The sequence below is a fragment of the Bubalus bubalis genome, chromosome 4 (genome assembly GCF_019923935.1).
Source record: "Bubalus bubalis isolate 160015118507 breed Murrah chromosome 4, NDDB_SH_1, whole genome shotgun sequence".
Classification (NCBI taxonomy): Eukaryota; Metazoa; Chordata; class Mammalia; order Artiodactyla; family Bovidae; genus Bubalus; species Bubalus bubalis.
The window spans coordinates 164,761,657-164,775,844 of NC_059160.1; the positions used below are offsets into that span (position 1 = coordinate 164,761,657).

The 14,188-nt window shown below is 43.6% G+C and overlaps 1 protein-coding gene across 6 annotated transcripts; it reads left to right on the forward strand.

The window, feature by feature from the left end:
* Positions 1–3,145: 3,145 nt before the first annotated feature.
* ZNF32 (zinc finger protein 32) lies at positions 3,146–7,863 on the forward strand. 6 transcript variants are annotated; one of them, XM_006065028.3, is made up of 3 exons: positions 3,146–3,292; positions 5,516–5,655; positions 6,881–7,863. In XM_006065028.3, the coding sequence occupies exons 2-3, from the start codon at positions 5,586–5,588 to the stop codon at positions 7,672–7,674; spliced, it is 864 nt and encodes a 287-aa protein (XP_006065090.1). In that variant the 5' UTR covers positions 3,146–3,292; positions 5,516–5,585; the 3' UTR covers positions 7,675–7,863. The 6 variants fall into 6 exon arrangements, with proteins under 6 accessions (XP_006065090.1, XP_006065095.1, XP_006065094.1 ...); XM_006065033.3 differs by having other exon boundaries at positions 6,923–7,863; XM_006065032.4 differs by having other exon boundaries at positions 3,235–3,313.
* Positions 7,864–14,188: the final 6,325 nt, after the last annotated feature.

Consider the following 14,188-nt stretch of genomic DNA (forward strand, 5'->3'; position numbering starts at 1 on the left):
GTTGGAGAAGACTCTTGAGAGTCCCTTAGACTGCAAGGAGATCCAACCAGTTCATCCTAAAGGAAATCAGTCTTGAATATTCATTGGAAGTACTGAGGCTGAAGCTGAAGCTCCAATACTATGGCCACCTGATGCGAAGAACTGATTCATTGGAAAAGACCCTGATGCTGGGAAAGATTGATGGCAGGAGGAGAAGGGGATGACAGAGGAAGAGATGGTCAGATGGCATCATTGACTTGATGGACATGAGTTTGAGTAAGCTCCGGGAGTTGGTGATGGACAGGGAAGCCCAGTGTAATGCAGTCCATAGAATCGGACACAACTGAACAACTGAACTGAACTGAACATGTATGACACTGCTCAGGAATAGAGGTTCACAAATGCCCCGGGTCAAGATCTTGCTCTCATAGTCAAGAGGAGACATGTATATAACTTGCTGATGTAGCAGAGAAGGGTGTAAGGATCATAAACTGCATACTGACAGCCCTGTGGGAGGTCTAAGGGAGAGAGACTAGTTCTAGGCCCCCTGGGCAACATGAAACCCTTACATACACTGACTGTCTTATGTTTTCAAAAAGCAAAACGTTACTACCAGAATTAACCTTCACCACTCCATGACACAAGCAAGATCGTTGTCATTATTTGAGTCATTTGAAGTGATCTGTCCAAAGTCGCAAAAGGATGGGTTTATGACAGGTGTGTGACTTTTATATTGGTACACTTTCTACCATAGGGCCGAAGATGGCCCTTGGAAGTTATTTAATGATTTCAAAAAAAATCTTTGGGCCGGAAAGGAACTTTGATAAATTTCTTTTCTAATTTAGCACTGTTATTCTGGAAGGATTGTTTGCCCTCTTGGGGCTTGGGTGAGTTAGAATCGGTTAATTCTGCCCTTCTGAGTTTCTGAAGCACTTTCAACACAAAGAAGAGAAGCAAAATCCCCCCCTCTCTGGTGCTCCAGGAGTGAACTTCAACTGCAATCTGAGCTAGCAGATTTTCCTGTTCAGAAATCCATTATTTTTTTTTCCTGGAAATTATATCCATTTACTAATTCCTGCTATAAATTATGTCATTTTCTTTTCTTTTCCCGCCAGGGTTTTAGGATCCTCATTTTGATGTTCCCTGCAACAGAAGGTGGCCTTCCCTGGTGGCTTCTCTGGTGGCTCAGACTGTAAAAAATCTGCAGGTGGCACAGTTGGTCAAGAGTCCACCTGCCAATGCAGGAGTCACAGAGATATGGGTTTGATCCCTGGGTCAGGAAGATCCCCTGGAGAAGGAGATGGCAACCAACTCCATTATTCTTGCCTGGAAAATTCCATGGACAGAGAAGCCTGTTGGGCTACAGTCCATGGGGTCACAAAGAGTCAAACACCACCAAGCACTCATGCACTAGGTCCAATGGAAGGTGGGCAAACCCAAATCTCCTCGATCCCTTCTGAAACTAACATTTAAGCAGCCTGGCTCTTCCTCCACTCCACCGCCCCCACCACCACAAACCCCATCAGTTCAGCTCAGTTCACTCGCTCAGTCGTGTCCGACTCTTTGCGACCCCATGAATTGCCTGTCAAATAAACAGCCCAGAACTCATCCAGGACTTCTCAGCAAAGAAAAGGGAAGGGAAAAAAAATTTTATTTTATTGTGCCCTCTGGTGGTCATAAGTGAAACCAAAGAAAGACCCCAAAATATCTGTTCAGTTCAGTTCAGTCACTTAGTCGTGTCCGGCTCTTTGCGACCCTATGGATTGCAGCACGCCAGGCCTCCCTGTCCATCACCAACTCCCAGAGCTTACTCAAACTCATGTCCATCGAGTCAATTATTCCATCCAACCATCTCTTCCTCTGTCATCCCCTTCTACTCCTGCCTTCAATCTTTCCCAGCATCAGGGTCTTTTCCAATGAGTCAGTTCTTCGCATCAGGTGGCCATAGTATTGGAGCTTCAGCTTCAGCATCAGTACTTCCAATGAATATTCAGGACTGATTTCCTTTAGGATGGACTGGTTGGATCTCCTTGCAGTAAGGGACTCTCAAGAGTCTTCTCCAACACCACAGTTCAAAAGCATCAATTCTTCGGCACTTAGCTTTCTTTATAGTCCAACTTTCACATCCATACACGACTACTGGTAAAACCATAGCTTTGACTAGACAGATCTTTGTTGCCAAAGTAATGTCTGCTTTTTAATATGGTGTTTAGGTTGGTCATTGCTTTTCTTCCAAGGAGCAAGCGTCTTTTAATGTCACGGCTGCTTCCCCATCTATTTGCCATGAAGTGATGGGACTGGATTCCATGATTTAAGTTTTTTGAATGCTTAGTTTTAAGCCAACTTTTTTCACTCTCCTCTTTCACTTTTACCAAGAGGCTCTTTAGTTTCTCTTTGCTTTCTGCCATAAGGGTGGTGTTATCCGCATATCTGAGGTTACTGATATTTCTCCCAGCAATCTTGATTCCAGCTTGTATTATCTTTGCCAAGCTGCTGCTGCTAAGTCGCTTCTTTCGTGTCCGACTCTTTGGGACCCCATAGACGGCAGTCCACCAGGCTCCCCCGTCCCTGGGATTCTCCAGGCAAGAACACTGGAGTGGGTTGCCATTTCCTTCTCCAATGCATGAAAGTGAAAAGTCAAAGTGAAGTAGCTCAGTCCTGTTCGACTCTTAGCAACCCGATGGACTGCAGCCTACCAGGCTCCTCCGTCCATGGGCCTTTCCATGTATTGGAGTAGGGTGCCATTTCCTTCTCCGACACTACGTCTTGGAGTTCTCCAGTGGTGTTTCAAATTCTCTTCTCCCACAGACTTCGTTTGAAATATTTGCTCCTTGCTTCAGAACTCTAATTTCAGAACACTTAGTCTTGGCTCAGGAAACTGCTCGACACAAAACCCTAAGCACTCCGGGCTTGATCAACTCATTTCTTCCCAACGCTGCCCTTCCACAATGCCATGCAAGAACCCTGGTTCGGAGGATGGCTTCACCAAGCTGCCATCCCATGCCTGGCTAATCTGAGTGGCCATTTGGCGCTCTTGGTCATCATTCTACGACCGCGAACAAGTCGGCGCCTCTTACTCGGTCCAAACAGGAGTGACCTGAGCGCCCAGGGCTCGCCTAGACCCGCCGAGCCCGAGCGGCGGGTCGCATCGCCGAACTACGTTTCCCACAGTGCTCGGGGAAGCCGGGGCCGCCAAGGCCCGGGGCTAGGGCTCGCGCGGAGCCTCCTGGGAGTTGTAGTCCGGTCCGCTCGCGCCGGCGTTCCTAAGGGCTCGGTGCCGGCCTTTGTCTGTCTGCGGGCGCGCGCGGCTGTGGTGAGTGAGGCCGCTGGCTGGGTCAGTACACCCAGACGAGGCAGGGCCCCGCCTTCAGGCCGCCGCCTCCGACCCCCACCCCCTCGCGTCCCTGAGCAGGCCTGACCAGCCTGGAGCCTCCCAAGAGAGGCCAGCTGCGAGGCGAGAGGTCTGCGGCCCGCAAGACAAGGTCTAGCTGGACCGGAGAGCGGGGTGCTGAGGTCCGGCGCGGGTCCGGGTGGGGAAACCGCTGAGGCGGGAATGGCAGAGAGTCTGTGGGGAGGAGCAGGGGCCCCTCTTCCGCAAGGCGGGCCGGGGCGTGCGGGAAGGCCCCGCAGCTGGAGACGCGGGAGGGACCACGGGCAGCTGTGCCTCTGGGCCCGCGGGGAGGGCTTCAGAAGATGGAGACGGGAAGTGCAGTCTCTAGGCTGGGTGAAAGAAAGCACAAATTCCTCTGAGTGGGGAAATGGGAGAGGACAAAGTGAATTCCGGTGTGCGGGGAAAATAATCACCCCTCCCCAGAATCTCCTAGTCCTGAAACTATGCCCCGGGTACAGCAGAGGTCCCCCGTCCTGGTCCTTCACCGAGGACTCGCAACTTTAGGCCTTAGGTCTGTTAGGTCATGTCAGAGGCCCTTCACGCTGGACTCTCTGAGCCTCCCAGAAGCTACTGGATATTACAGCATTTATTAAGTAGTGAATAGGTCTGGGCTGTTTGGTTACTTCCCCAGTGTCGGTTAAGGGGAGACAGAGCGTAGGATTTGTCTCTCATAGCCTCATTGTGAGCAGGATATAAGGGCTTTCTTGATAGGAAAAAACACCATTTTCTATTATAAAGTGTCTTTCTACAGAATCTTCAAGAATTTGATTCCGCACACCTGTGGAATCTATGGAGAAAAATATGGAAATTTCCCTTCATCAATCAGGAGGTTCTTGAAACATAGCTGAGCTGTTACTTGAATATCTCACAGCATGTGGAGAGGCACAGCTGGAAATTCTATCCAAGGTGTTCTGAGCAAACTATTTGCTGACTCACCAAGGACAGGGTCCAGCCTCGGGCAGCAGGTACCTATGTACTTTTCAGTGACTCTTGGTGGATGTGTGGTTCATCAGTAACACCTAGGACTTCCAAGTGAATGGTGCTATGATGTCCTGACACCAATAGGGCATTGCTTTGTGGCTTGCAATGCAAACTGGAGCTGAGTCTTTCAAATTAGAGTTTTTAATGTCTCTACAGTCATCACAACGTGTAACAGAAAGTGCAGCTGTCAAGAAGACCAGATCCTTGGGTTAACAAGGAACTGTAGCATCACACTGCTAATTTCATTAAATCAGGAGGCCAGCGTGTTCATGGGATATGTTAGAGGGAAACAAAGATTATACACACTGAACCACTGCATTAAGTATAAGAATTCAGTAATTAGGGTCCAGAAATAAGAATATTCCCCCCCAAAATAGAAAATGATAATATGGAGCAGGAGGATTCCTAGGATCTGGAAGAATAGTAAAGTCTGGTCAAGCTCTGTTGCATTCACTTTTTAGTGATGAGAAAGTAAAGATTAGTCTAGACATAGGCTTTGGATCCAAGAAGTCTTGGATTTGAACCTTTGCTCCACCTTGACTCCATACTGGCTCTGGGACTTGGGGCAAGTTACTTGGATTTGGAATCTGGACTAGTTCTTCTTTTTCCAAGAATTGACAAGTAGTATGCCTCCTCAGAACCAGTATTCTCATATCTTGAAGAGCCTCCAAAGAAGTGCTAAAAGGAAATATGAAAGCTCTTGTTCTGTCCTAATAATCTAGAGGGGACTGGAGAGGAGAGTCAGACATTTCAATCACAGAACCAATTATTAAGGCTGAAATGTTGTTTTTTATATTCTGAATTCCTCTGGAACTTGGAGGATAAAATAGCAGGCAGTTAGGCGGGGGAAGGAAGTGGAAGATTCCAATCCCGTGCGAAAGTTAAGGTACAAATAGTAAGGACCATTTTCTTGGCACTGGCAGGAAGAGAAACATGTTTGCTTTTTGTCTTCTCTGCTTTTGCACTTCTTGCTTCCTCCTGGACTCATTTATAAGTAGCTATGGTACCTCTTGGCCCATTTAGCAGTTATGTTATAGATGACTGGTATTGTATCAGGCAAACAAGATTTCCTCCATTCACTCATACCCCAAACCAGAGCTCCTCTTGACTGTTCTCACTTATAGGTTCTCTTATCCATTCCTGTTTTTGTTTTTCCCTCCCTAGGTACTCAAGTACAGCCCATGGAAGAATCATATGAAGAGGTGGTGATTAAGCTCATACAGCAGGAGTGGACATGTTTGGATTTCCAACAGCTACCCTGCTGGACTGTCATGGAAGATATGCCCAGAATGTAGCCTTTTTCAGTGAGTCTGTTGATTGCTGGGATGCCAAGTCACAATAATCAGTGTCCCTGTTCTCAGCACTGGACAACAGGCTGGGGATGCAGAGAAGATGTTCCTTTGGTGAAGCTCACTATTTTTAGGGGTTACAGGGAAAGCCTACAAGCTTGAGTTAGAAACAGCAAGGGAACAGTCTTGATATGGAGGTGGTATCTGAGAAAATGAATGAGCAGTTTTAAATCTCAGCACAGTCACTAATGAGAAATGGTAAGACAGAGGAACAAGTTGAAATCTACCTAGGATGACTCCAAGGAAACTATTATTAGTGATGAATGGACTCATATTTAAAGTGCAGTAGGAGGCTCATATACAGGGCAATGTTGGGAAGTACTGTCAATATCTGCATAGGAAGGATTGAGAAAAACTTCCAAACCAAAACTGACTTCAGTTTCACCATAGCTTAGCAGATTGAAACAGCATGGATTTTAAAGGGGAAAATTCCTTGGATCAAATTCTATGATTGCCATGACTGGATCTGTGGTATCAGACAAGTCATTTAACCTTCTTGAGTACCAGGCTCTTCATCTGCAAAATGGGACAATAAGCTCTATCGTGCAGGTCTGCAGTGATTAAAATTAATAGATGGAAAGTACCTAGGATTTTGCTACATATATCCTGACAGCATAGGCTTACTCTACTCCACTGTTAGGAAGAGCAGACTAGAGCAGAGGTAGATTTCTCATGAAGCCTATAAAACTTAAGCTTCAGGAGCTTTCCCTTACACTGGTCTCTTCAAGGTCCTATCCCTTCTTTTATACTGCTTTTTAATGGGAATCTCTCCGAAATTTAAAACTTTAGGCCCCATACAACCTGGATCCACACCTGTCTTGGTGTCAGATAAAACTTCGGTATGGGACTAAATGTGATCTTATATAGTTTTATTTTTCTGGCTTGTTTTCTTATCTGTAAAATGGAGATAATCATGTCTATACACAAGACTATTTGGGAAGCTAAATTAAACTAGATTTAGAGGCAGTACACTGTTACAGGGCATGCCTGTGTCAGAATCCTAATTCTGTGCTTAACTAGCCAAGTGATCTTTGACAACCTCCCTATACGTTCATTTCCTTAACTGTAACAAAAAATTGTTTTCAGGATTAAATTATCTATGCAAAGTTTATAGTATAATATTTGGCACATAATAAGCACTCAAAGCATTGTTTCTTTTTTCCCTGTTCTTCTCACTCAGCATATTGGTGCATCTTACATGACTTCCCTCTCATTTTACCAGATGTGATGACAGAAGCCCACCACAAATATGATCAGTCTGAGGCCACAGGATCCTCAAGCTGGGATTTCCAGAGTTCTTTCAGAAGAGAGAAGCTGGAACAAAAATCCCCAGATTCTAAGACACTACAGGAAGATTCACCTGGAGTGAGACAGAGGGTCTATGAGTGCCAGGAATGTGGAAAATCCTTCAGGCAGAAGGGTAGTCTAACATTACATGAGAGAATCCACACTGGTCAGAAGCCCTTTGAGTGTACCCATTGTGGAAAAAGCTTTAGGGCCAAAGGCAATCTTGTTACACATCAACGAATACACACAGGAGAGAAGCCCTATCAGTGCAAGGAGTGTGGGAAAAGCTTTAGTCAACGAGGTAGTCTGGCCGTTCATGAAAGACTCCACACGGGACAGAAACCCTATGAGTGTGCTATTTGTCAGAGAAGCTTCAGGAATCAAAGTAACCTTGCTGTTCACAGAAGAGTTCATAGTGGTGAGAAGCCCTATAGATGTGATCAGTGTGGAAAAGCCTTCAGTCAGAAAGGAAGCTTAATTGTTCATATCAGAGTCCACACAGGCCTGAAACCCTATGCCTGTGCACAATGCAGAAAGAGTTTCCACACCAGGGGGAATTGTGTTCTGCACGGCAAAATCCACACAGGAGAGACACCCTATCTGTGTGGCCAGTGTGGGAAAAGCTTCACTCAGAGAGGGAGTCTGGCTGTGCACCAGCGAAGCTGCTCACAAAGGCTCACCCTGTAACCACTCTCTTCAGAGGAAGTTCTCTTTATGAATTAACAGCATAAAATCATCTGAGATTAAACAGCCTATCCAATTTTATGGAATGAATGGAGACTCCTTCAGAAAGACCATCACTGGGTAGAGCAAACTGAGTTTTCTTTTTTCCCCCCAAATGAGTATGAAAAATAAATGTCTTGTTTATTATCATTATCACGTATGGTTCATAATTTCTGTCCATTTATTTTGACTTGATTTCCCAAAGTACCTCCATTAATTTAGTACACAATTGGAGATTTATGTAGCAGATACAGGTTTTATATTTGCAATTGACACCACTGGCCTATTCAAAAAATGCAGCCCCTTACCAATCCCAAGATTCTTTTCTTCTCTACATATTCAAATTAATTTTGTTTTACCAAGACCAGTGGGCAGAATTTATGAGGCAAATTTAATAATTCCTCATATTGAACACTGTATTATCTGGATGATAGCCTCCAGAGCATATTCTAACAAATCACCCATGTTCATAGCAGAGGCTCTAACCTTTCCTTACAAAACAGAATCCTTTCTAAGTCTGCACTGTGGATCACTTCAGTCTTCCACCCCTAACTAGGATAGAGATTACTTGCCTATAGCCAGAGAGCAGAAAAGTATCTAAAGGTTGGGAAGAGATACGATGACTTTCACCCCCCTTTGGCAGCAGTAGCAATATCTCAGAATCACCCAGTAAGGCCACGTGTGTGTGCACTTAGTCGCTCGGTTGTGTCCGAGTCTGCGACCCCTGGGACTGTAGCCTGCCAGGCTCCTCTGTCCTTGGAATTTTCCATGCAAGAATACTGGAGCGGGTTGCCATTTCCTCCTCCGGGGGATCTTCCCAACCCAGGGATCAAACCTATGACTCTTGCATCTCCCGCACTGGCAGGCAGGTTCTTTCCAACTAGGCCACCTGGTAAGCCCAGTAAGGGCATAAGTGTCCTCGTTACTAAGTTGATTTGTAGTCAGTAATGAAGATCCAGTCCTCCAACAGCACAGTCCTCTACCTGCACACACGCATGGACATAAGGGAGGAAAATTTGGAAGGATAATCTATTAACTTGTTTTAACCTTTAGTAGTGAGATTTGAGGAATATTAGAGAAGACAAGTTACTTTTAAGGGAGAATTTCCGTTTTTATTTTTTAAATTTAGCTATCTCTAAATTTTCATTGTGAGCTTTTATGTAATTAAAATTATTAATGATGTAAATAGAATGGTTTTCTTGATAAGATTATCATTCTTTCTTTATCCTATAAACTGTAGGTTTTTATAAACTATAGGTTTCCTCTAGTAGATCCTAATAGGCTGGAGGCTCCTTAATCCCAAGAAACTTGACAGAAAATAGGCAAATTTTATCAAAAGATCTTTGAACATAGAAACACTATGGGTTTGAATTGTTTAGTTGCTCAGTCATGTCCAACTCTTTTGCGACCCTAAGGACTGCAGCCCACCAGGCTCCCCTGTCCATGGAATTTCCCAAGCAAGAATACCATTGCCATTTCCTTCTCTAGGGGATGTTCCTGATCCAAGGGTCAAACACACATCTCCTGCACTGGCAGGCGGATTCTTTACCATTGAATCACCAGGGACACCCCTTGGGTTTCAACAGTAATACAATATTGCTCCTAAAGTACCCTGATAATATTTGAAGATGCATATAAAAATGTTCATATCATCCTTATTTATTTATAATTGAAAACAGCCCAAAGGTCCAATAACAGGCAAGGTAATAAACTATGGTACAGTCATATAATAAAATACCACTCAGCAATTTTAAAACTGATAAATGCAATAACATAGAAAAAAAATCTCAAAAATTTGTGTTGAGTGAAAGAACCCAAACATACACACAAAAATACATAATTCCATTTATATGATTTCACAGAATAGAAAAAAACTAATCTGTGTTAAAACACATCAAACAGTGGTTGCCTCTATGGACATGAGGGAGGGACTTACTTGAAAGAAGCACAAGGCAAGCTCACAAAGAAAAAATATTCTATCCTTCAGGTGATAGATGCATGGGTCTATACAGCTGTCAAAACTGAACTTAACACTTAGAACCTATGCATGCATGTAGATATGTAAAGTACACTTTATAGATAAAGTATAGTGTATGTAAAGTTTAACAATGAAATAATTTTAAAACACTGCCCAGAAGTTCTTTGATACCCATCTCATGTCCATATCATCTCCCCTTAAATCCAGGTAGGCCTGTGGCAGCTTCAAACAACAAAACATGGTAGAAGTGATGCTCATGACTTCCCAGAACAGGTCTAAAAAGCCCTTTAAAAGTCTGAAAAGTTCTGCATGATTCTCAGGACACCTACTCTGGAGACAACCAGGTGCTAAGTAAAAAACTCCCGACTATCTCAAGGCCACTCTGCTGGACAAACAGTATGTAAGTGCTCCAGTGGACAGGTTCACCTTACTTCCCAACAGTCAGCATCAACTCTCAGCCATGTGAGCGAGCCATAGTAGATGCCTGCCCAGGAGAATCTACAGAGGGACTAAAGCCGCAGATGACATCTCATGAAAACTAGACGAGAAACCCGCTAGTTCTGTGTCTTCCAAACACAGAAAATTATGCAAAAAATTAAAGGATATGTTTTACACCACTAAATTTTCAGGTTATTTGCTATACAGCAATATTAAGATATTTCTTAAGGATAAACTATTTTGAAAAAATGAAAAGTCTAGGGAGCAACTTAATACTGATTAAATAAAAACAGGAAACTATGTTTTATGGTTCACAGGAAAGCTCAAGGTTTAAAAATAAACATTCCCTTTGACAAAACAGGAGGTAAGGTTTAGATCAGCTAACACAGATGCAATCCAAGTTACAAAATAAAGAAGTTTTGAGTTGGCCAACAAGTTTGTTTGGTTTTTCCCATAAGATGGATCTAGCAGTGCTTTAGTCGTCTGTAACTTCACTCAGAGCAATTTTATTAGACTGTATTGTGATAGCTGTCATATCAGTATGCCTTTTTTAAAAACTTGTCATCATCAGTGAATTTTTGTGTAGCCATTTTAATATTGAAGACAGAAGGGAAAAAGCAATATTTTTCAGCATCTTATGCTTTATTATTTCAAGAACGGTAAAAATGAAACTGAAATGCAAACAAAACATTGTACAGTGTATGGAGATGCTGTGACCAAGTGTGTCAAAAGTGGCTGTGCTTTCATGCAGAGAGTTCCTGCTTTGCGCGACAGAAGTGATTCACTTATCATGCATATATGTGCATACAGTATTCTTGATTTGCATTTCTCTAATAAATGCCAATGCTGAGCATCTTTTCGTGCCTGTTGGCCATCTAGATGTCTTCTCTGGAGAAATAGCTGTTTAGGTTTCCTGCCCATTTTCTTGATTGGGCTTTTACTTTTTATTGAGCTGTCTGAACTGTTCATATATTTGGAAATTAAGCCCCTGTTGGTCATACCGGTTGCGGATATTTTCTCCCAGTCCATAGATTGTTTTTTTCCTTTTGTTTAGCTTCCTTTACTGTGCAAAGTTTCATTAGATCCCATTTGCTTGTTTTTCCTTTTCTTTCTTTTTCCTTGGGAGACTGACCTAAGAAAATATTATTATGATTTGTATCAGAGTATGTTTTGCCTATGCTCTTTTCTGGGATTTTTAAGATGTTATGTCTTACATCGAAGTCTCTAGGCCATTTGAGTGTATTACTGTGTACAGTGTGAGGGAGTGTTCTAACCTCGTTGATTTGCATCGACTGTGCTGCCTGCTCAACACCACTTGCTAAAGAGACGGTCTTTTCTTCACTGTGCATTCTTCTTTCCTTTGTTAAAGGTTAATTGACAATAGTTGTGTTGGTTTATTTCCAGGCTCGCTAGTCTGTTCCACTGATCCCTGTTTTTGTGCCAACACCGTTCTGTTCTGATTACTGTAGCTTTGTAGCACTGTATGAAGTATGGGAGGGTTATGCCTCCAACTTTGTTCTTTTTCCTTAAGATTGCTTTCACAATTCTGAGTCTGTGGTGGTTGTATGTAAATTTTAGGATTACTTGTTCTAATTCTATGAAAAATGTCATGGGTAATTTGGTAGAGATTGCATTAAATCTGTAGACTACTTTGGGTAGTATGGCCATTTTTATACAATATTAATTCTTTGCAACTTGCTTTTTTAACTTAACAAGGTATCATGTAGATAGTTCTATGATTGTAAATAGACCTGTGCCTCATTGCTTTCACTTGCTACATAGCTGCTGCTGCTGCTAAGTCGCTTCAGTTGTGTCCGACACTGTGCGACCCCATAGACGGCAGCCCACCAGGCTCCCCTGTCCCTGGGATTCTCCAGGCAAGAACACTGGAGTGGGTTGCCATTTCCTTCTCCAATGCATGACAGTGAAAAGTGAAAGTGAAGTCACTCAGTCGTGACTGTCTCTTAGCAACCCAATGGACTGCAGCCCACCAGACTCCTCCATCCATGGGATTTTCCAGGCAAGAGTACAGGAGTGGGGTGCCATTGCCTTCTCCGTGCTACATAGCATTCTGTAGTAAATGTTTCCATACAGACATTTAGGCTCTTCAAATATTTCACTGGTATAAACCAGATAGTAGTAAACACTGCAATGAATGCCATCACTAGTGAGACGTTTTCCAGGACAGAGGGTCACAGAATACATTTGTTAAGTATGGGATTTACTGAATGTCTCTTTTATGGTCAAAAAGAAATAAACTATCTCTGCATGATTTACCAAACCACATTTGATAGCTCAAATTCTGAATTTTATTATGAATTTTCTTATATCATTTAAGGCCTGAATTCTGAGGGAAAGCCTTCCCACATTCATTACATTCATAAGGTTTTTCTCCAGGATGGATTTTCAGATATTCAACAAGGCCAGAGTTACGCCTGAAGGATTTCTTATGTTTCTTACAGCGATAGGGTTTTTCTTCAGTATGAATTCTCCAATGTTCAATAAGGGCTGAGCTCCTCATAAAGGCTTTCCCATGATCATTATGTTGACAGGCTTTATCCCCACTATGAGTTTTCTGATGCCCAGGAAGCATACACTGTACCTCAAAGAGTTTCCACATCTGGTACAGTGGCAGTGTCTCTCCTGTCTGCATTCTTTGATGATTAATAAGTCTTGGAATTTTCCTAAAGGATTTTCCATATTCATTACAAGGATATGCTTTCTCACCAGTATGTATTCTCTGATGTTCCAAGGCAGCTCAGTTATCCCTGAAAGCTTTCACACATTCATTACATTTAAGGCTTCTCTCCACTATGTATTTTCACATGACAAGCAAGGCCTGAATTGTGAGCAAAACATCCAAGGCCATGTCCCTAGTGACTGCTGCCACCTGGAGGCCAATAATGAGAACAGCACAGCTAACTTTTCCTGTCAAGGTCGCTGCTAAGTGGGATTCCCAGGTGGTGCTAATGGTCAAGAACCCGCGCCAATGCAGGAGACATAAAAGACACAGGTTCAATCCTGCGTTGGGAAGATCCCCTGGAGAAGGGCGTGACAATCCACTCCAGTATTCTTGCCTGGAGAATCCCCAGGGACAGAGAACTCCACTGGGTTACAGTCCACGGAGTTGCAAAGAGTCGGACATAACTGAAGTGACTGAGCACGCATGTCGATAAGTACCTTACACGTTATTTTATGCAGTCCTCACCACAGCCAAAAAGGCGAGTATTGTGAGCCTCATTTTAAAGAGAAAGAAATCAGGGCTTAGTGACTGATAAACTTGTTCATGATGGTGCAGTTTTCTCTTGGCAGAACCTGTATTTGAACCCAGACTGTCTCATCCACACCCCCTCCCTTTAGCTGCTCTGGGTTGGCTCCTGAAATGAAAGTGTGAATTTTCACTAAATATGAAGAGAGGACAGAGGACAGGGTGAGCCAGAAGAGGCTGGTTAGGTCTCCTCCTGTTGAGGGGCTTTGGGCAGCTAGCCTCAGATCCTCTTTCTCTGTAGTATGTGACTGAGTTGAAGGCAGGGCTTAGCACATCTTTTGGGTTGGCTTGCTGCTGCTGCTGCTGCTGCTAAGTCGCTTCAGTCGTGTCTGACTCTGTGCGACCCCATAGACGGCAGCCCACCAGGCTCCCCTGTCCCTGGGATTCTCCAGGCAAGAACACTGGAGTGGGTTGCCATTTCCTTCTCCAATGCATGAAAGTGAAAAGTCAAAGTGAAGTCGCTCAGTCGTGTCCGACTCTTTGCCACACCATGGACTGCAGCCTACCAGGCTCCTCTGCCTGTGGGATTTTCCAGGCAAGAGGACTGGAGTGGGGTGCCATTGCCTTCTCTGTTGGGTTGGCTTACAGGAGGTCAATTACCTACTTAGTCTTTCCAGGAGTTCTGGGAAGCATACCGCTCCTCTAGAGTTGTCAGATAAAATACAGGACACCCAGTAACACTTGAATTTCAGAAAAAACACTGCAGGGGACACATATTTTCCTAAAAATTGCTCATTGTTTATCTGAAATTCAAATTTACCTAGGCATACTATATTTTTATTTGCTAAATCTGG